This window comes from Protopterus annectens, chromosome 2.part2 (assembly GCF_019279795.1).
Source record: "Protopterus annectens isolate FY-2018-M chromosome 2.part2, PAN1.0, whole genome shotgun sequence".
Taxonomy (NCBI): domain Eukaryota; kingdom Metazoa; phylum Chordata; order Ceratodontiformes; family Protopteridae; genus Protopterus; species Protopterus annectens.
The window spans coordinates 397,491,776-397,515,682 of NC_056730.1; the positions used below are offsets into that span (position 1 = coordinate 397,491,776).

A 23,907-nucleotide genomic window follows, 5' to 3' on the forward strand; every position below is an offset into this window, starting at 1 on the left:
TTACCTTCATTCCTTTAATCCCTTCTAGTAAAACATACCACCACAGTATTAAATCTAATGCTGGTATAGCTTTAGAAATGTATTTGTGCATAACACCAATAAAGGATTGTAATTAAAAATAAGATGTGTACCATATATATATATATATATATATATATATATATATATATATATACACACACACAATATAGTCTGTGTTTCACATGATAAAAGGCCAGTGTTAATAAATTATATTAGCTATGTAGTCATGCAGTTCACATACAGGAAATACATAAGGTGCCTCTAAGATCTGCACATTTCTATTTCCTTGGCGGTACCACAGTCAGTAAATAACCAGCAATATTCTAAATGTCCATGCATACATACAAATATTTCAGGCAAGGGCAATAATGCCAATATACCAAAACAGTTATTCCCGTAAGTATCCAGATGGCTTTTAAATAGATAAACTAATGTTTGATTTAATGCAATTTGGTATCTGGTTAAGGCATCTTCAGTGTTTCATCTGTACACAAAGCTTTCAAATTTCTTGTAGTATGAAATTTAAACTTAAAAGCCAAGGGAACAGCCTACAAACTTTTCTTCGTCTGCTAAAAGAATGAATGCATTATGTGCACTTAGGAAACCAGTACATCTAAGTTGGAAATTAACAGTATAGTATGGTACGGTCAGCTTTTTGTACACTGAATTCTACTGTCTGTGATGTTATTCACCTAGACTCACAAACAGACTCAAGTCATCAAGCAGTCCACACACAAGTGGTAAGCAACAACACGGTGATATTTCTTCTTGGTGAGGAAGAAGGCAGTGTTAATACATCATCCAGAAGGGCACTGACCAGCAATGCAAAGCATAGGATCTCTGCTTTCACTCCAGATATCAGTACATACATCTGCTTATAAAAGATAATTTTGGGGAAAATTAAAGCTATATTGGATGACACCAGACAATGGGCCCAGTGACTTGACAAGACTCCACACCATTGTCTAAAACTGAAATCAAGTGTTAAACATGACTAATAATGCATTCCTTGAATGAGGAAGTTCGCCAGCCAAGAAGCTAAACAGTGGCAACCTTAGGCTGCAATCAAAGCCAAAACTAGAGTGGAGGAAACGGGGAAGCTTCACCAGGCACAAAGTGTTCCAGGGTGTTACAGGGAGTGACTGGCAGGTGCCACTGGAGCAGAAATGCTGTGCACATTCATGTATGAATCCACACAGATACAAAGATATTAGAGCGTCAAAAGTGCGCCCCCTCCACAACTCTCAACAGAACATTTTTTTGTAAGTGTCCTCTACTTCTGGTTGAGAGGTATCACTCTGGGGAAATGTCAGGGTGCCATATGATCTAGCTATGGTAATGACTGTAACACTGTCAGTATAAAAGGAAACTGTGGGAGTTTAGACACTAGTGCAATACATCTGAACATAAAGATTCTGGAAAAAAAAATGCTTCTCCTAGACACTGCTCAATCACAACTTACTGAGAATGTGTTTCCTTACAACCCACATGTAAAGATCAAGACAAGCAGCCACATTTTCAAAACTGGTATGCTAGTGATACCCAGTGTCACTTTTTACAAATTCAATTTTATCACATAAAGTAAGAAGCGCTTAATCTAAGGTTTCAAAACTGTTCCACTGCATAATACTAGACATTTTAAAATCATTCCTTGAACAGAAGTCCAAACAAAGACTAAAGTAAATACAATCATCGCTTTCATTCTTTGCAAAGAAAGACTCACCTAACAGTCTCATTTTCAAGCTTGTAAGAACTGTTGTAGAATCCATAAATAGTGGATGAGAGGTTGGCAGTGAACTTCAACTCCAAGTGATAGTGAATCCCTTTTTCAAGAGACTGTGCTGGAATAAGAGCAATCTGCTGGTTTTTAGGATACTCTAAAACCTCCAGATTTGGAACAGGCTCATCTGCACCTCCTTTGGCTTTCAATGCCTTGAAGCTTGCGCTAATAATGTGAAGACCCGAGCTGTGCATGATGATTTTCTTAGTTTCTTCCTTGATTAACACAGTTACTGTTTCAAATCCTGAGACATTCCTGTTGATAAGATCAGGGTGGAGTAGTAGTTCATAATGCTCTGGCAGCACAGTGTCCGGTAGTCTCATCATAGCCCATGGGAATATCTTGCCATTAGTGGCTAAAGGATAGATATCTTTTGTCTGATTGTTTGAGGGATTGCAGCCTTCCTTGGTGAAGGTGCACTTTGGCAAAAAGTAAATTAGCATTGCTACTGATGCGATGAGGACCACTATAAACATACAGACGATGCAAGTTCGGGCAGAGCAGGGGAGATGACAGGTCCCATCTGATCCCTGCTGTCTATAGCCTGCAGACCTATTCTGAGAGTTTGAACTTCTGTTCATAAAGCTCATTCCTAGCAGCCGGGCTGAGGACTCATAATCCTCCTCCTCTTCTTCCAAGTCTTGCTCACCAAGTCCACGTACAAGAAGCCGAGAACTGCGAGGCTCATACTCTACCTCCTCTGGCTCAAGTGGGTGCATTTGAGGGTCCTTGGCCAAATCCAGAACATCAGGTTCCTCTTCAAACATGCTGTTTTCAATCATATTTCTAGGTAACTGTGCTCGATCTGGAAGAGAAAAAAAACTCAGTCATATGAACAATATCACCTGTAAAGACTCAGATGTGTCATGCTACTTCATCTGACATATATGGCTGCCCAGCAGTAAACTACAAACATGATGACTACACCTTTAAAGCCCTATTATTCCACTGGGTGCCTGAGTACTTAGATGAAAAAGTGATGGGATATGATTTTGCTGTATAATTTAACCAATAAGGGACATTTCTTGATGGGTCCAAAATTTGGAACATCTTCACCAGTCAGAATCTGGAAATTTCCTTCTGAAAAAAATCACATACCTGAGGAAATTCATGCACCCATAATGACGCATGCAACAAATGAGGCACTACAGCTAAGTTCATGCATCCCAAGCTCAACAGCTCCTATTAATGGTACTAGTGAGACTCATCCTGCAAAAAAAAATAAATAAATAAAAAAAAAAATAAATAAAAAAAAATTTAAAAAAAAAAAAAAAATGCAGACTTAACAGAGGTGTGAAAGTAGAAACAAGAGTCCCTACGAAACATTATGGAATGAAATCTGTTGGGATTAGGGTAGGTCACAAGGTTTAGTGGGCAATTGATCAGCAGACCGTTAGGAGCCTACTCAATGCAGTTTACCTACCTTCTCCTAACTATAAAGGACTGAGGTGCCACACCCTGTGTGAACTTGTGGCTGCCCATCAATTTGCTTAAATTAGATTTAAAGAAAGTAAGTTACTTTGGTGTGAAATGGGAGTTATTCCAAAGGTAAAGTATCCTCTGGGAGAGGTATCTATCCCACCAACAGGTCCTGGTTTTATTACAACATAGATTTAAATTGCTAGTGTGTGTATTTTGGTGTTTCTAGCATTATAAACATGCTGGAGGTCAGGTAGGACAGGGTTATTTAGCAGCCTTTTGAGGTAGGCAGAGACTGCCACATAGCAGTCTATAAGATACAGACTATTGAGATACAGCTTTTAGTCACACACACAGTATAGCTTTATTAAGCTCATACCAGAGATTTATTTTTTTTACTAAGGAAACCTTGTTTTTTTTTTCTAGTCAGACCATATGCCCAGTTAGGTACATGCCGAAATATATTCCAAAATAGGCCTGACAGGGTACGATTATTACAGGATAGCTTCCTTGGACCTGAAGGGAATATCTTGATTAGTAATTAGATGGGTTAAGTGGCAGTAGTCTTAAGAAGAAAGTACAGTTGTGTACCTACCATAAATGTAGATGCTCGAATGTATTCAATGTTGCAGTCATTACACTTGGGTTATCCTGCTGGCAGGCTACCCGCAGTTGGCCTGAATTCCAAAGTCCTGGTCCGGCGTCGGTTGCTGTTGCCTCTTCCCTGACGTCAGAGCGCCAGGGGTATAAAAGATGCAGCCGACCCCATTTTCTTCAGTTTTTCTTGCCCCAGATGTCAGGTGCCCCCCAAAAGGGTAGGCTATAAAAACATTACTAATAAAAGTATGCACTAACATACACAATACCTTCATCTACAAGCAAATACACCACATAGGTTGTATAGGATAGAGAAGTACAGAGAAGTCCCAGCAAAGAAGGGGGTATGGTGGATGGGTAACATGGACTGCAACAGTGAATACACTCGAACATCTACATTTATGGTAGGTACACAACTGTACTATGTTCATCGTGTTTCACTGTTGCAATCATTACACTTGGGTTGAATCCTAAAGCTGAGGTAGGGTGGCTGGGTCTAAATAGCATTAGGAGTGGCTATAAGGCCCTGCAGAACTGCAGTGGCAAAGCCTGCTCTGGATTGAGAGTAAAGAGGTAAGTGGTAGTGCTTGGTAAAAGCGTGCACTGTAGTCCAAGTTGCAGCCTCCAAAATATCCTTGGTTGGTACTCCTCTGAGGAAGGCTGCTGCCACTGATTTGCCATGTTGTGAATAGCAGAAATGAATGCAAGTGTCCTATCCATTTTGAAATGGTCTGCTTTGAGATGGCCTTTCCTTGTGATCCTGCAGCATATGCCACTAAAAGCTGCTCAGTCTTTCTGAAAACTTAGTTTTGTCCAAGTAGAAGCGTAGCTGTCTGTATATGTCCACAGAATGCAGAAGTCTCTCCCCTTTATTCTGTGGGTTTGGATAAAAAGTAGGTAAATGAATGGTTTGGTTAAGAGCCACACTGGACACTACCTTAGGCATAAATGCTGGGTTTGTCCTTAGAGAAACCCTGTCTGGATGGAAGATAATAAAAGGTTCCACAGCCATTAATGCCTGTAACTCTGAGACTCTCTTGCTGAAGTTATTGCTAGGAGCAGAGCTGTTTTCCATGATAAGAATTTTATCTCAGCTGTATTGGCTGGCTCAAAAGGAGGGAGTGTGAGTTTTTCCAAGACAAAATTGAGGTCCCATGCAGGTACTGGTGCTCTCTTTGGAGGTCTTATGTTTTTGGCCCCTCTGAGGAACTGCCTAAGCAATAGATGTGAAAAAATTGGTGGTTCTGTATTGTAATGAGCTGAAATGGCAGAGGCATGGATCTTAATTGATGAGAAGGACAGGCCTTTGTCCAGCATCTCAGTCAGATATTGTAAAATCTGAGGAATATCTGGTACAAGCATGCCAATTTCTTGTGCTTGGTTCCAAGCACAGAATCTCTTCCATTTTTCTGCATATGATTTCTTGGTGCTGGGCCTCCTGGCCTCCACAATAACATCCATAACCGCTTTAGAGAGAGGTGTGTATTCTGAATGGTTACACTATCCGCCATGCAGCTAGATTTAGGGTTCTGAGTTGGCTGTGCAGGATCGGATTGTTTTGTTGGGTCAGCAAATGAGGAATTTGAGGCAATGTCCAGGCTGGGCCTTGAGACAAGCTCCTTAGGATTGGGTACCAGTGTTGGCGTGGCCAATCTGGGGCAATTAGTATCATTTGTGGCTTCTCTTGTCTGACCTTTAGGAGTACCTTTGGGAGGAGAGGCAGTGGAGGAAAGGCATATACTGTAAGGTTGTTCCAGCTGAATGACAAGGCATCCACTTTCCATGCTTGTTTGTGATAAGTCCTTGTGCAGAATCTCTGAAGTTGGCAGCTGTGAGGGGAGGCAAAAAGATCTATATCTGGGCATCCCCATTTCCTTGTTATCATGCTGAAGATTTGTGGATCTAGTTTCCACTCGTGAGGATCCATGAGTTTTCTGCTTAGCTAGTCTGCCAGAGCATTTGTTTTTCCTGGCAGGAATTGTGCTTGCAGGTGTACTTGGTAGGTCAATGCTGTGTTAAACAAAATCATGGCTCGTCTACAGAGAGGGTAGAATTGTCTGCCCCCCTGCTTGTTTATGTACCACATAACTGTGGTATTGTCCATCTTTATCAGCAGCTGTCCTGGATGAAGTAGATCCTAGAAAGCTGTCAGGGCATTTTGTACAGCTAGCATCTCTTTTTGATTGATGTGAAGATGCCTTTGGCTTGGGGGCCATGTGCCCTGAATACATTTTCCTGCCATGTGGGCCCCCCAGGCATAATCTGACGCATCTGTTGTTAGTGTTTGCCTGGCTGAGGGTAAAGTGAATGGCTGTCCCTTGTTGTGGTGACAGGCCTGTGCCCACCATCGAAACTCCTGTTGCAGGCAGGGAATGATTGAAATTAATGATTCCAGGCTGTGGCTATGTTGAGTCCAAACACTTTTTAGATACCATTGTAGTTTCCTTATATGCAGTCTTGCATATGGAATTAGCAGAATGCAGGAGGCCATGTAGCCCAGAGCCTGCAGAATTTTTCTTGCACATAACTGGGTCTTTGTTGCCATGCTTTCGAAGTAAGAAGTCAGTTGCCTTTGTTTGTCTGGCGTGAGATAAGTCATCTGGGCAGTTGTACTTAAGCTTGCACCCAGGAATATTATCTCTTGAGAGGGTACTAGTTTTTATTTCTTTTCGTTTACTGTGCAACCTAAGCAAATTAGTAATCTTTTTACAAACGCCAGATGCTTTAGTAGAATGTCTTTGGTCTCTGCTTGAATAAAGCAGTCATCACAGTAGGGATATATTTGAATTGCTCTGTCTGCAAAATGCAATTACTGGTGCCAGGCATTTTGTGAAGACTGGGGGCTCAGTAGATAAGCCAAAGGGCAGTGCAGAGAACTGGTAGTGCATTGAGCCAGCTATGAATCTGAGGTATCTTCTGCAAGATTGTCTGATTGGGACATGCAGGTATGCCTCTGAGGTCCAAAGTTACAAGCCAAGCCTTCTTTCCTAGCATGGGCAGAAGCTGTTGCAGAGTCAACATTTTGAATTTTGGTACGTCCAGAAAACTATTTAGAATAGATAGGTCCAGAATTGGTCTCCATGCTTTGTCCTTTCTTGGTACTAAGAAAAATCTTGAGTAAAATCCTTGTCCCTGCTCCTGTTGTGGCACTGGCTGAATGGCCCTCATGTCCATAAGAGATGTTACTTGTTTTTGTGCCTCTGCCCATTGATTGTGCGGCAGGTCTGGCATACCTTTTGCCTTTGGAACGGTGTGAAAGTGGAACCTGTAGCCCTGAGAGACTATGTTTAGGACCCATTTGTCCTGTGTGATCGTGTGCCACTTTTGTGAAAAAGTGCTAGCTTTCCCCCTAAGGGTTCTGCCAAGAGAGAGATGCTTGGCATTGGCAGAGGGAAGTCATTGGGACTGTTTCCTATATGGCTGTGATTTGTCTTCTCCGCTTTTGGAGGTAGAAGCACCCCATTGCTTGGGCCTGTATGAGCCCTGGGGCTGTTGCCTGCCTCTAGGGCATCTGTATCAGCCTCTTTGTGGCCTGTCTGTCACGGGAAAGGACCAGTTCTTAGAAGGCCAGTTCCTGATAAATCTGGGTGGATGTACCTGTAAGAAATCCTTCACTGTCTGCATAGATTTAGCTTTATCCTCCATTTTCTTCAACACCTCTTCTGCCTTAACACCAAAGTATCATGCTGTAATGGAGCATCCAATAATTTTGCTTTAACATGATCAGGCAGAGTCTGTTCCTTTAACCAAGCATGCCCTCTAATAACAGAACCTGTTACAGCGGCCCTGCAAGAGGCCTTCAGTGAATCATAACCACATTACAGAGTAGTTTTCCCACTTGTTCAGCTGCATGCAATAAATCCTGCAATTCTTTGTTCTCAGAACATTCAGAATTTGTCAACATTTTCTGTTTTAACAAAGACATTAAGTACTGCTGATATTTGAGCATACGAAACTGACAATTTAAAGTCCTTACAGCCAAGGTAGCAGAAGTGTAGACTCCCCCCCCCCCCCCATCTGTCCAGTGCCCTAGAATCTCTATCTGAGGGGACAGGGTTTTTAGCAGTAGCAGCCTTGACCCCTTTGGGACCCTGAGAAATAGTTTCTGGGTCAGCAGCAGGGTTTTTATATAGAAATTTATGAGAATCTGGAACCTTGTAGTATCTGTCCACTTAACAGGTGCAGGAGGTAAAGTGTCAGGAGACAGGCCAGGGACTGTAAATACATCATCTACAATGTCTAGAACAGGTGGAATTGCAAGAGGTCTGTGCTGAGGAAGTAGAAGAAAATCTCTAAGCTTTTTCTTAGACTCTGAATAACCTTGGCTCTCCCAGTGGAAATGCTCCCTCATGGTATGCATGGTTTCCCCAAATGAGTAATCCTAAGGAGGAGAAGCTGAAGGAATACATTCTTCAGCATCAGAATCCTCATAGGGAGGAATAGAGTATCCCTGTTCTGAAGAGGAGTCAGAGGAAATGGAAACCTGATCAGAGGAATCATATTCAGCATCTTGCCTAGGCCTCTTATCAGGAGGGGGATGGGAACCCCTGATCAAAGTAATTAGGTCATTTTGAGCATCTGTTTCTTAGGCACAGAAGTCTGTCCTGGAGAATGCTGTACTTGTTTCCTTGTCTTTAAAACTGTTTTAGACTTTGTCTTGGATGATGAAGTAGGCTTGATATAAAGCTGTGTAGGTCTGAAAACACGCTCATAAGCCGATGCCTGCTCAGCGGCTCTGGACCCATCTGAGGGATTAGTTTTCGAAGGGCCAATACCTTGAGTATCCAGAGGCCTAGTTGTCTGCACGTGGGAGTCGCAGGCGGCCTGTGGCTCTGAGGTAGCGGGTGTCAGGGGCTGCGAAAGCGGCTCACTGAGCACCGGCAAACCGGCGACTGGCCTAGAAGAGGCTTCGTCGTCGGTTTTGGACCTCGGATGCCTGTCCTTTTCTTTCTCCTTGCACTTTTTATGTATTCCGGACGTCGGCTGTTCTGAAGGCATTATATAGTTAAACCTTCGGCCAAAGTAATGAAAAGCAAAATTGTACTGACGCTTAATAGTGCATTGGTTAAATCTACCACAAAACCGACAACTAGCAACGTCGTGGTCAGGGCCTAGGCAAGGAATACAGTAAGAATGAAAATCCTTATGAGGTATTTGCTTCTCACAAGAAATACAATTATTAACTTTTTCTGACATCGGTCTGGAGCAAGAAAAAAGTTTCCCCAACAGGGTACTTAGCTTTATAGAAAACTTCGGATTTAAAATTCAATTTCGAAAATCTCAGGAGTTGGCCGACCTGCACTTGCGAACTGCTTTTGCTTCGGGCACCGCGTGGCAAGAAAGACTGGAGAAAATGGCATCGGCTGCATCTTTTATACCCCTGGCGCTCTGACGTCAGGGAAGAGGCGACAGCAACTGACGCCGGACCAGGACTTTGGAATTCAGGCAGACTGCGGGTAACCTGCCAGCAGGATAACCCAAGTGTAATGACTGCAACAGTGAAACATGATGAACATCTGATATGTGGTGCTCAAAGGTGAGTTAAATGTCCATGAACATGCCTAAGCCTCTAATGACAGTGAGTATCAATGTTGAGAGGTAGGTGCAGAGGTGTTTCTATTTTCCAAACAGTCAATTCTACATTTTTTTCATTAAACTTTAGTCTATCATCCTGACACCACAAATTTCTACAGGTAAGGTCTCTTGGATGACATGGGTTGATGACAGCCCCAAATCTGCAATCCGCAAACGTGATCAGCCAGAGACTCCTGATGTCACTGAAGTGGCACACGAATCGGGAGTCAACAGGGAAAAGTGTCCAATGTGCAAATGTCTAACAAAAAGACTAGTACAGGGAGTAAGGGGTAGGTAGAGGAAAATGAGACTGATGGACTGGATAAGGTAAACAAGATGTAAAACAAATAAGCTGGCCCACTATTGACTACTGTGATGGCAGGGCCTTAAGTATGACTCACGATTAAGATGAGCTATTCCATTATAAAATATCGTAATCGGGAAGGTGGGGCTTAAGTATGATTCTGGGATCAATCAGTTCTTACATGTAACCAGCGTTAACCTGCTTCTTTCCTTATGATTGAGCACCTAAATGCAGTTACTCATTGAAGGGTGACTTACTACTGCCAGCAGAGGTCCAATTCTCAGAAAAAGCTCACTTTGTGATGCACTGGCTATCTGCTGCTTATTCATTAAGCTTAGCATACATAAGCCTAGAGCTTCAGAATGTCTACATGAAAAGTCTCTAATAAACTGTTACCACTTGTGACTTGCCTACTCATACGTTGTATAACGTAACTTACAACACATTTAGAAAGAAAAGTACAGTTTTGTACCTACCATAAATGTAGATGTTCGAGGATCCACATTGCTGCAGTCCTTACTATTGGGTAGTCCGCTGTCCAGTCGGCCCGAATACCAGAGTATATGGCTGACGTCGGTCAGGGCGCATTACACTGACGTCAGTACGTCAGGGTACTAATGCGCATGACCGACGTCATATCCTCAGTCTTTTCTTGCCCCAGATGTCAGAAGACCCTAAAAAGACAAGGCCCAAAATACCTGCACCAAAAATATGTACAATATATACAAAAATATATACAAAAATATCAGCATATAACCTCACCTACACAACCACCCCTAAACACAGAGGGGAAGGAGGGAGGGTAAATTGGACTGCAGCAATGTGGATCCTCGAACATCTACATTTATGGTAGGTACAAAACTGTACTATGTTCTTCGTTCCACATTGCTGCAGTCCTTACTATTGGGTAGAATCCCAAAGCAGAGGTAAGGGAGGCTGGCAAATCAGAAAGAAGTAGGAGCTGACAACATGCCTTGCAAAACAGCTGTGGCAAAACCAGCCCTAGACTTAGAGTAGATAGGAAGGTGATAATGCTTAGAGAAAGTATGCACTGAACTCCAAGTAGCTGCCTCCAAAATATCCTTAGTTGCCACCCCCCTTAGAAATGCTGTTGAAGTGGCAGTAGCCCTAGTGGAATGAGGCCTAATCCCAGCTGGAATCTCCTTGCCATGATGGGAATAACAAAATGCAATGCAAAACCCAATCCACCTAGAAATAGTTTGTTTTGACACAGGCTTGCCCTGCGAACTCAAAGCAAAAGAAACAAACAACTGCTGAGACTGCCTAAAATCCTTAGTCCTGCTTAAATAATAACGCAATTGCCTGTGTACATCTAAAGTGTGCAAAATCTTTTCCCCTTTATTTTGGGGTCTGCATAAAAAGTAGGCAAATGAATAGTTTGGTTTAAAGCCACACTAGAAACCACCTTAGGCATAAAGGAAGGATTAGTACGTAATGATACCCTATCCTTATGGAAAATCAAAAAGGGCTCTACTGCCATAAGGGCCTGCAACTCAGACACCCTTCTTGCAGAAGTAATAGCCAACAGAAAAGCAGTCTTCCATGACAAGTATTTCAATTCAGCAGTAGCCGCAGGCTCAAAAGGTTGTAGAGTAAGTTTTTCCAACACAAAATTGAGATCCCAAGCAGGAGTAGGAGCTCTACGTGGGGGTCTTATATTCTTTGCCCCTCTAAGAAACTGCCTGAACAAAGGATGCGAAAACAATGGTGGGTCACAATCATAGTGAGCTGAAATTGCTGCAGCATGAATCTTAATGGAAGAGAAGGACAAACCTTTGTCCAATAACACAGTAAGATATTGAAGAGCCACACTCAAATTAGGCTCAGAAATCTCCAAATTCTTTGCTGTACTCCAAAATAAAAATCTCTTCCATTTTTCTGCGTACACTTTCCTTGTACTAGGTCTTCTAGCTTCCATAATCACATTTAAAACTTGTTGAGGAAGTTGAGACCTGCTGTGTTTCAACACAGAATATGCCAGGCTGTTAGATGAAGAGAGTGAAGCTTGACATTGAGCAGATGACCGTCCTTCTGAGATAACAGATGAGGAATCAAAGGTAAAGGCCATGGAGGCTTCCTTACCAGACTCCTTAGTAGTGGGTACCAGTGTTGCCGAGGCCAATCTGGAGCTATCAAAATCATCCTTGGCTTGTCTTGTCTGACTTTTAATAGCACCTTTGGAAGAAGAGGCAGAGGTGGAAAGGCATACACATGAAGGTTTTTCCAACTGAAAGACAGAGCATCCACTTTCCAAGCTGTGTGATGAAACCCCTTTGTGCAAAACTTTGGCAGCTGGTGGTTTAGTGGAGAAGCGAACAGATCTATGTCTGGAGTTCCCCATGACACTGTCAATTTCTGAAATACATGAAGATCCAGTTTCCACTCGTGGGGATCCATGATTTGTCTGCTTAACACATCTGCTAAGGAGTTCTGTGCTCCCGGCAGAAACCTTGCCTGAAGAGTTAGTTGCAAGCTTAGCGCAGTCTCCCATAAAATCATTGCTTGCCTGCATAGAGGATAAGAATGTGTTCCCCCTTGCTTGTTGATGTACCACATGACAGTTGTGTTGTCTGTTAGAATCAACACCTGCCCTGGAAGAAGTAACTCCTTGAAAGCCATTAATGCAAACTGGACTGCTAACATCTCCTTCATGTTGATATGTAGATGCTGTAGTCTGGCAGGCCACTTGTCTTGTATCCACTTTCCATTTAGATGAGCTCCCCAAGCAATGTCCGAGGCATCTGTCGTTAAAATCTGACTCGCCTCTGGCCGGTCACAGAGAGTCCCTTGTTTAGGTGACATTCCTGAGCCCACCACAAAAATTCTTTTTGAAGGCAAGGTATTATTTGAATGACAGTGTCCAAATCCTGGCAGTGCTGTGTCCATACATTTTTGAGATACCATTGTAGCTTCCTCATATGCAGTTTGGCATTGGGAAGCACCAGAATACAAGATGCCATGAACCCTAATGCTTGAAGGACTGTCCTTGCAGTCAGCACGGACTGATGAGATAGTTGATGGAAGTAAAGTGATAGACTCTTTTGTTTGTCCGGGGTTAAAAAGGCCATCTGGGCTGCTGTATTCAGTCTCACACCCAGAAAGCACATGTCTTGAGAGGGTACTAGACGACTTTATTTCGTTCACAGAATACCCTAGGCATCTTAGCACTGCTATAACATATTCCAGATGCTGTAGAAGGTCTTCCTTTTCTTGAGCCAGAATCAGGCAGTCGTCCAAGTAAGGATAGATTTGAATTCCTTTTAGCCTGAAGTAAGCTATCACTGGAGCCAGAACCTTTGTGAATACTCTGGGCAGTAGATAAGCCAAAGGGCAATGCAGAGAACTGATAATGAGAATTTCCAGCTCGAAAACGCAGATACTTCCTGCAACTTAGTCTTATAGGCACATGAAGGTAAGCTTCCTTGAGATCTAAAGTTACCATCCAGTGATCTTTGCCCAGCAGAGGTAAAAGCTGTTGTAACGTCAACATCTTGAACTTGGGAATGTCCAGATAAGTGTTGAGGATAGATAAATCCAAAATTGGTCTCCACGTGTTCCCCTTCTTTGGTACTAGGAACAGGCGAGAATAAAATCCTAGGCCCCTTTCTGATACAGGGACTGGCTGAATGGCCCCTATTTGGAGTAACAGAGAAATTTGCTTGTGAGCCTCTTTCCTTTGTGGAGGAGGAACATCTGGCATGCCTTTGAAAGGGGGCAATGTATGGAAATAAAACCTGTAACCGTGGTGAATGATATCCAACACCCATCTGTCTTGAGTAATTAAATCCCAATTTCCTTTGAAAAGAGACAGTCTTCCTCCTAAAGGAGCTGCCAGACGAGAATCTACTGGCAGCTGAAAAGGCAGGTCATTGGGTCTGTTTACGAAAGGACTGACCCCTGCCCTCACCAGAAGTCTGAGCAGGTGAACTCCCTGTTCTAGGCCTAAAAGAACCTTGAGCTCTGCCCTTACCACGTCTAGACCTACCCCTAGACTGGGAATCATAAGCAGGATATGTCCATCCCTTAATAGGCCAATTTCTACTAAACTTCGGTGGCTGCACCTGCAAAAATCTTTAACAGTTTGCATAGACTTAGCTTTGTCCTCCATTTTCTTTAAAACTGCTTCCACAGGCGAACCAAACAACACATCAGACTGTAAAGGAGCATCCAAAATCCTTGTCTTAACATGCTCAGCTAAATTCTGATCCCTCAACCAGGCATGCCTGCGAAGAACAGAACTAGTGGCAGCCACCCTCGAGGAGGCCTGTACAGCATCAAAACCACATTGCAAAGAATGCTTACCCACTTGTTCAGACACATGAACTAAATCCAGCAACTCTTTACACTCAATACCTTCCGCCAAAGCATCCACCTTAGATTTCAGTTGTGAAAGGAGATAATTTTGATATTTAAGCATGTGAAACTGACAATTCAACGCCCTCATGGCTAAAGTGGAAGAAGTATACACTTTCTTTCCCCATCTATCCAAAGCCCTTGCCTCTTTATCAGTGGGAACAGGGTTTTTAACCACAGAGGCCTTAACACCTTTAGGTCCCTGAGAAACAGTTACCGGGTCTGCCCTAGGACTCTTAAAAAGATACTTATGAGCTTCAGGCACCCTATAGTACCTATCAGGTTTAACAGGAGCAGGAGGCAAAGAATCAGGGTTCAGGGAAGCCTCTGCAAAAACATCTTCCACCACATTCAACACAGGAGGTATAGCTAAGGGCCTATGCCGGGGCAAAAACAAGAATTCCCTAAGCCTTTTCCTGGAATCAGAGTAATCCTGGCCTTCCCATTTAAAGTGCTCCCTCATGGAATGCAGAGTCTCTGAAAATGAGAAATCCTCAGGAGGAGAAGCTGTAGGAGTGGAATCATCCACATCAGAATCAGAATAAGGAGGATACTCCTGCAAATCTTCCGCAGAAGACTCAGAAGCCTCTGAACACTGTTCAAAACTATCAAACTCTGGTTCCACCCTAGGCCTCTTATCAGGAGGGGCATAGAACCTCTAATCATAGTAATCAAATCTTCTGCCATTTTAAGCATATGTTTCTTAGGCACAGAACCTGAAATGCTAGGAGAAGCCCCACTGAAGCTGAACTTGGCCTACCTCTCAAAGAAGTTTTGGCAACAGAAGGAGAGGCTCTAACTACCTTGGGAAGAGAGGGAAGAACAGTTACCTGAGAAGCCCCTCAGCCTGGCCTACCTCCTGAGAAGGCACATCCTGTAACAGTAAAGTCTCTGCCTGAGACTCCAAAGAAACTCCTGGCAAAACCTCTGGCTCCACTGAGCCTTCTAAAGAACCGGCGTCCGGGACTGCCGGTTCATCAACCCTAGGCTTCGCTGTTTTGTCCTTGCGCTTCTTGGGCGAAGCGGGCGTCGGAGCATCCGACGGCATTTTATAATTGCAACGCTTACCAAACACTAACCTGGCACAGTCTAACCGTCTCTTAATAGTGCGTTTGTTAAACCTAGCACAAGAGCGGCATCCAACAACGTCGTGCTCAGGCCCTAAACAAGGTATACACAAGGTATGGTAATCCCTATGAGGTATCTGTTTCCCACAAGAAATACAGTTATTCACTTTTTCTGACATCCGGTTAAATACTGAGGCAAGAAAAACCAAAATGTTCCCCAACGGGGTACTTAGCCAACTCTGATTCGGTCTGAAACTCCGACTTCAGAAAATTTCAGAACGCCAACCTGCACTCGCAAAACTGCTTCTGCATCGGACCATGCGGCAAAAAAGACTGAGGATATGACGTCGGTCATGCGCATTAGTACCCTGACGTACTGACGTCAGTCTAATGCGCCCTGACCGACGTCAGCCATATACTCTGGTATTCGGGCCGACTGGACAGCGGACTACCCAATAGTAAGGACTGCAGCAATGTGGAACGAAGAACATCTACATTTTTATCAGATGTACTTTTCAGTGTAGCCAATCAAACTGCTCTTCTACTCTCTAAATTAGATGGTGAGTGTCCTGTAACTGCCATGGCCTCAGGTACACTGCTTTATACTTGGAGGAAAAACATACCTTTTAAAGTACCACCCACACCATTTGCATTATTTCTTTACACAGGTATGTCTATGGGGTCAAACACTGGTTTAATTTATTTATGCAGAAAATATTAGTGAAGAAACCTGGCTCTGTTCATAACAGGTGGGCCACTGAGCACAAATTTATCGTGCACCGAGTCAAAACTCATTCAGTCCAATGGTGCCCTGGAAGTTTGTACTCAACTGCCAATGGCTACATACTGTGAGTTTTGACAAAATCAAGTTGTAGTCTCACATTTCAAACAAATGTTCATACCTCTACAGCCATAAGGATTAGTAAAGAAATGTAAATGGCAAACTGTTCAGCATAAACAGATCTTTATATCTTTACAGTGGTAGTGTTATTTAAGATCTTTATAGTGGTAGTGTTACCGAGAGTCTGGTCTTAAAATAGATTTTATAAATTATAACAAAAACAGTAGATATTAATTTTATAATATCTTGTAAAAAAAGCTTTCAATATCTCAGTAATCTCTCAAGCTGCACACACACTGTCAGCAGCATTTTGTTCATCCATCCATAAGGTTTCATATGAGGATAAGCAGTAAAGTCTGTGTTACTTGGTTGTTGAGATATTTAGACAATATGACAAAATAAATAAAAATAAATAGCATAAAAACAACAATTGCTGTATCTTAAGCAGCACCAGAGATAAAGTGTCACTGCAGCTGTGTTTGTATGTAGCATGGTTTTGAAATTATTACTGCAGATATAAACTGCTATATTAGATGCCTAGAGGCACCAGTAGGGATGCAATTGCAAATACACCTGGCAGTGTCCTAGGCTGGGATGAGATAAGGGTGTATCTAGTACTGCTTCACTAAGATTCCTACGAGCTGGCAGGTATGGATAGTCTTTAATCTTTGAAACCTTAAGCTAAACAACTTGAAAGCAGAGGAAATAAAAAGGCTATGTGAATAAATAATGCAAAAGTAAGAGAGACAGCATACTACAAAATAACAGCGTGGTCTGATGGAAACAGTGTGTTCTTACCTGCAAAGCAGTTCTTTAAGCACTAGCCATATACATTTAGTCCTTGGCTGAAAGCCATGCATTTCCATCAAAGTCAGGGCAGAGTGCAAAAGACAGAATCCTGTAGCACAAAAACTAGATCTTGGGAGCATAACTTCCACAAAGTTTTTTTAATGCTATCCTCAGAATGCGCAATATTTAATTTAATTTATTTTCAAACAATTGTTGAAGCTCTTCAGAGTTATTGGGGACCCACACCTTATTCCAGCCAACAAAAAGCAAAGTGTAGAATCTCATTCTTGATAAGAAATCAGTCCCATCACAAGAAACACACGGACACACAGACACACACACACAGACACACACACGTCTTACTGTTTACTGTTGCAGTATTCCTGACATATGAGTTGTCACCAGTGACATCAGCGGGGGTACCAAAGCTTTATCTTCCCTAGGTCAAATATCTGACTCATGACTTCAGCCCATATGCATTGGGGTAAACAGATGGATAGATGAGTGTGGATCTTCAGATTATCCCAAAGCCAGTGGCCTTTAGGCTACTGATTGGTCAACTGGGAGGGGTGTAGCTCAAATAGGTAAAAAAACTCCCCTGTTCCCATGCAACAGAACAGAAACTAAAGCAAAGGGAGAGAGGAAACTGAAGGCTGAATTGGGAAAGAGAAGAGGGAACGGGAGGGTGGAAAACTGCCACAGTGAACAGCAGGACATCTACAGTTATAGTAAATTCTTAAGCAACTGTACCTCGTCCTGACTGAAGTCACTGTTGCAGTATTCCAGACATATGGGGGATTCCCAGAGCTGAAGGAGGAAAGAAGGGTCGCTAGCTACCGAGAAGAAAAATTGTCCAGCAGATCAGAATGAAATGATCAAGTGAAGGCTGCCCTGGAAAAAAGCATAAATTTTGTAGTGTTTCCCTAAAATAGACCAAGAATCGATTCCTTTGTGAAATGCCCCTAAGGAAGCTATTGCTTTAGTGTAATGTGCTCCAGAGCAGGAAGGCAAGGTCTTATCACAGTGCAAATAGCAGAAAGGGAGAGCCTTAAAAATCCAAGCTGCAATAGTTTATTTGGAGACTGGCTGGCCCAGTTTAGGTCTCAAATGATACAAACAGCTGGTCAGTCTTCCTGAAGGATTTAATTTTGTCCAGATAGAATCGCAGTTGCCCATGAATGTCTACAGAATGCAAGACCCCACCTCCCAGATTGGAAAAAAAAGTAAGAAGATGAATAGCCTGACTGAGGGTCAGCTTGTTCACCACCTTAGGCATGAAGGATGGGTTAAGCCCCAAGAGTCATCCTGTCCTTATGAAAAATAAGGGGGAATGACCATGAGAGCTTGTAACTCAGGAACTCTCTGAGTAGAGGTGAGAGCCAAGAGAAGGATGGTTTTCCAAGTACAGAACTTTGGAGAAGACTGAGATGCTGGTTCAGAGGGAAGCGGTGTAAGTTTTTTCTAGGAAAAAATAAGATCCCAAGGGGTAGGGATAGGTTTCTTTGGTCGGTTAAAATGTAGGACTCCCCTGATGAAAAGCTTGATCTCTGGTCTAGAATAAGTGGAGGGCTAAGAGGGAGGCAGGCATTGATAAAGGACAGGTGGCCTTTTATGGAAGAGTAGGCCACACTTGATCAAGGAATTTTGTACAGATACTGCAATACAGTACGAACCTGTGATAAGAGTAGGTCCTGACTATATTTGTGGCACCAACAGGAAAACCTTTTCCATTTAGCAGTGCATGATTTTCTAGTAATGTGTCTCGTGGCTTCTTGTAGGACTTGAACCACCTCTACAGAGAACAAGTGTCTTTCACAAATTAAAATTCTACCATCTATAGGATCAGGTTGAGAGATGGAAGATTTGGGTGGAGCAGCAATCATTTTTGCTGAGTTATCAGGGCCAGTTAAAAAGGAATTCTCCTGTAATTTCCCTTTGTCAAGTGAAATAGCAGGAGAACCCAATGCTGCCTTGGTCAAAATGGTGCCAGTAAAAGGAGTTTGGTTGCTTTCTTTTATGCCTTAAGGAGAATTTTTGAATAGGCAAAGAAGGAAACGCATAGAGGAACTTCTCTATCTACCGGAAGGAGAAGGCATATATCCTCCAGGCTGTTGGGCAAGGGTCCCCGGTGCAGAATTGGGAGGAGCTGATGTTTGGTTGGTGACACAAAGAGGTCTATCTGAGGAATGCCACACTGCAGGGTGATTGTGTGGAAAATCTCTCTGTTCAAAATCCATTCTTGGGGGTCCTCCAGGGAGCAGTTTAGGGACCCTACTAGCAAACTGCTCTGAGAAGGGATTTATGTGGCTGTTAGTGTGATACTCATTTGCGTTGCCTAGTTCCATGCCTTCTGTGCTAACTTGCACAGCTGTAAAACCTGGTGCCTCCTTGTTTATGTACCACATGAATATGGTTTTGTTTGGGTACACTAAGAGTGGCCCAGGCTTCCAAACATGAGTGAAAAGCTGGAGGGCTTGCATAAGAACACTTATTTCTTTCGGACTGACATGTTTCTTCAGGAACTGAGACTGCCATTTTCCCCTGCACTCGGTGTGATGCTGTCTGTGTCCCCACGCCTCGTCCAAGGCATTTGTGTGAACCGGTTGAAGAGGAGGTGGTGGTGTTAATGGCAGCCATGGTTCAGGATGCTCTTTCCACCAAAGCAGACCCTTTTTGAGGCAAGGGAAAAAGGGAATTTGGGTGTCCAAGGGGTGGCAGTGTAGGGACCACACAGATTTCAGGAACCACTAGATTTTCCTCACGTGAAGTCTGGCTAGGAGGAGTACAGGGATAATGGCTGCCAAAAATCCAAAAGTACTTAGCATCTCCCTTGCTGAGCAATGGGCTGCAGAGAAGAGATTTTGGAAATAACCATACAGACTGTGAATTTTCTTCTGGGGAAGGAAGCATGCATTTTCTGTGTCCAGTCTGCAGCCCCAAAACACCAGGTCCTGTGTAGGGACCATGCATGATTGTTTATAGTAAAGCCCACACCTGTGAGAAAATGGAGGGTATAGTGTAGATGTTCAAAAAGAATTTATGGAGACAGCTTGGATCAGTAGGTTGTCCAGATAGGGGAGAATTTTAATTCCCTGAGTGCAACAAAAAGCTACTACTGGAGCTAGACACCTTGTGAACACTCTTGGGGCCATGGAAAGACCAAAAGGAAGAGCAGTAAGTTGAAAATGCAAGCAGCCAGAAGAAAACCCCGAGACATCTCCTGCAAGGACAAATGGTTATGAATAAGTAGGCATCCTTCAGATCTGGTGAAGCTAAGAAATCCTGGGAAAGAATGAACGGTAGAGAAGTATGAAGAGAGAGAATTTGAAAGATAGAATGTATAACTTATGCTGAAAGCAAAGCTGAGAGTTGTGGAACTAAAAGACAAAATACATCTTGCAGCCCAGCTTGAGCACAGGTTACCTCCTGTTGCCTTCAAAGCATTAGCAAATATCTGAAATTCAAGGAAGTTAAACATGTAGAAAATACAAGTCACCATTACAAAAATAGCATTATATCCAAGCCAGTGACAAAACTACTGTCACATCTTTAAAACACTGTAAACACATTTGAAAATTTGTGATACTCTGATGGAATGTGTAGAAGTGAAGAAAGCAAACAGAAGCAAGCAAGCAACACTGCAAATTAGTATTTAAAAATAAATGTAATACCCTCTGGGCAAGACAAATTTCTACCGTTTTTTTTTTTTTTTTTTTTTTTAAACTGTTTTAACATTTGTTTCCTTCTACATTCAGTGCTGTCTAGATTATGAAGGAATGTTCTTGTCTCAGCCTTGTGCCACAAAAGTATAAAGCCCTGGCTGTGACCTAATGAATCAGATTTCAAATAGCAACTCAAGTGAAGGAAGAAAGTGTGTGTGTGTGTGTGTGTGTGTGTGTGTGTGTGTGTGTGTGTGTGTGTGTGTGTGTGGGGGGGGGGGGGTACAATCTTTTTGTCGGTACACCTTCTGGGAGGGTAGGATTTGTGAGTTCCCAGAAGCTGGACCTGTTGCTCCAGGTACAGGCATGGCAAAATTTCCATACGCAGATCACCAGACTTGGAGGGATGTAAGCATGGCCACCCAAAATGAAGAAAGAAGACCTTGACGGATGCATGTGGTGAAGCATGCATATTTCAGTGGAGGGGTGTAAGTCAGTCCCAGAGATATGTGTGCACTCACATCGCCATCAGTGAGTGGGGTACAGAAAACCTCCCTAATGGTTCCATGGGTGACTGACGTGCCTCATTTAACTCTTGCCTTATATGGGAATGAATAGTATCCAGTGGCTCTTGGCTATAGCAGAATGAATAGGATCCGATGGCTCTTACTCCAGAGGGTACGAATGTGCAGTTAATGCAGCACTTCGGTGGTCAGCAGCATGGAGGTTCAAAAAAGGTACAAAGGGGAAAAAAAGAATGTTTATCACTTTCTGTGTTAACTAAAAATGAAAAGTTCTAATATGACTACTTTCAGTTTTTTTTTTTTTTTAACATGTAGGCTCAGTTGATACGCACACACCTAAACTGTCTAGATTTTCGCCTCATATTTTTGGTCTGTCCCTCCTAGAATTTTTGGTTTTCTGGCAAATCACTGAAAATTCAAGTCAGTAAATAATGATATATATATATTGGAGTTTCAGACTTCATAACCTTCAGAAAATCCATGTCATTACAAATCCTATTACTCTAGCAACTTTCGAAGTTTATGAGTGGTATTTAAAATGTGTCCTGACTTTTGGGCTTTGTCCCCCCATTATTTTAGGCTCTGTCCAGATTGCTTGCTCTAAGAGGTTGAGAGGTATTGACAGACAAATGCGAGCAGTTACAGATTAGTACACACAAATATGAACTGCAACAATGCAGCACTCAGGTTTTCTCCATGATGTGACAGTAGTGTGAGAAGACATCACAACTCAGAAAATATTCCTAATGCCAGCTTCTGCAGGTAGCAGTAATAAACTAGTCAGCAACAGTGGTACTATGTAATCAGAAAATGTACTTTTGCTTTACAAAACACCATACAGTTAACTACAGTACATGCTATGATGAAAAACATGAACATTATACAAAGAACACCACAGCACAAGTTAAAAAAATATTTGGCAAGCCTTGTAAATGTACATAAGTTAAAAGTGACACTTCAACCTTTCCCACAGTCACAGCATGGAAGGTCACGTTATGCCACTTTTACAAAAATAGAACTGCTTAGCCATATCATGCAACATGCTCTTAAGCAATAATTTCTAAAACCCTTTTTGTAACAGCCAGTTAAACAACAAATGCCAGAACATTAGTATACTTAAAACATAGAAAAGAGAATATAATTAAATCAACAGATACGGAAAGCAGCACACACCATACTGCATGTCGGAACCTGAAAATGAGTTGTAGCCGTCACTGTGATAGGAACCTAAGTAAATAGAAGTCAATGCTTGCTTTTTTTTTTTCAATCTAGAGTTTGATTTTTAATCTTGGACAGTAGACTACACACACTAAGGTTCTCTAATGCAACACTAGTAAAGCTTTTCCAAGTCATTTTCTTTCAAATTAAGCCAACTAGTAGTAACATTTTACCAGTGGAAAAAAAAATATGTAGGGTTTGGCCGTCTTATTTACACTTGTCCCCCTGACCATCAAAGCCTCGTTTCAGGTAGTCAACTGGTGTACTCTTCTTCCTAGGGCAAGAGCACTTTGGCCTATTTATTTCCTGGAAGCAAGGGTTGAGCCAGTTGGTCGTAGTGCCATTATCCACACGGTAAGGGGGTGGGGGTTGGAAGTTTATGTTCGGTCCCAGCACCACCTGCATATGTCAGAAACAACAAAGGATCTGGTGTGCAACAGGCTGCTGTAATGTACATACATGACTCCACTCATATGAAACACATGTAATCAATGGCCCTACTCACAACCTTTGCAGACAGCACTTTATCATCACTGATCACCGGTCTCTACCAGGGATTTTGCCAAAATAACTCTGCCCAGATGCACACCATCATCCCCTTCTACCAAAGAAACAGTGCACAAAGGACTGGGCCAGATAAAATCACTTTAGCTAGCAGATCTAGAAGACTCTCTGATACCCTCCCTATGGGAGGAATAAAGATCTGGCAGATGGAGGAGTGTTGTTCTTGCTATTTAAAGGCAGTTACAGTTAATGTTGGGAAGGTCCAATAGAGCTGTCTGGATGAAAATCTGGGAGATGGAAAAACAAGAAACCATCCCAAAGCTTAGAGTTTAGCCTCTTATTGCAACACTAATAGCACTGCCCTCATCTCTAGAACACTGATGTACAGGTTGGCCTCCAGTTGGGACCATGTGCCTTGAACTGTCATTCCCAGATAATGCCCCCCCTCCACCCTATCTGGGAAGCATTTGTGGTCACTATGGCCTGGGGTTGAGGTAGAGTGAAAGGTCAGCCCAGGAGAATCAGATCTGAATGAAGCCACCATTTGAGGTCTTGTTTGCAGAAACTGGTTACTAAAATTACATTGGTTGATGAGTTAGAGACCACTGTGTATTCTCGTGTGAAATCTCATTAGAGGAACCAGAGTGATTATGGCAGCCATTGAACCCAATGTTTGAAGAGTTATTCTTGCTGGGACTCTGTTGATTTGAACGATCTGTCTCACCAGAGCCTTGATGTTCAGTAGTCTTTCTGGATGAAGAGAAGCTATTCCTGAGACAGTGTTTAGTTGCGCCCCTATGAAATTCAGGCACTGTGAGGGTTGCGGCTGGGATTATTTGAGATTTACTGAAATGCCTAGGGTTGTGCAGATAGACAGGGTATAGTCTCTTGCCTTTTCTAAGTGATGCCTGGTGGTAGCAGTGAGGAGCCAGTCATCAAGATACTAGAATACTCGAAAACCTTGCAGTCTGAGATGAGCTGCAACTACTACCATGCATTTGGTAAACACCCTGGGGGCTGTGGCGAGTCCAAAGGGCAGTGCTCTGAACTGGTAGTGACTGGCTCCTAGCCGGAAGCATAGAAACCTTCTGGAGCTTTTCTCCATCTTTATGTAGTAATAAGCATCCTTGAGGTCTATTGAGCACATCCAGTCGCCTTTTTCCAAGAAAGGAAGTATGGCTTGTACCGAGACCATCTGGAATTTGGTTTGGTGGATTGATTTGTTGAATCGGCTGA

At 42.7% G+C, this 23,907-nt stretch overlaps 1 protein-coding gene across 1 annotated transcript in view; it reads right to left on the reverse strand.

Annotated features, from left to right (window-relative positions):
- The window catches only part of LOC122795645 (leucyl and cystinyl aminopeptidase), a 1,650,338-nt gene that overhangs the window by 1,393,111 nt on the left and 233,320 nt on the right, over window positions 1-23,907 (reverse strand). The window contains exon 2 of the mRNA XM_044063917.1: window positions 1,745-2,606. Within this exon, the coding sequence (XP_043919852.1) occupies window positions 1,745-2,606 (862 nt within the window). The remainder of the gene's footprint in view (window positions 1-1,744; window positions 2,607-23,907) is intronic.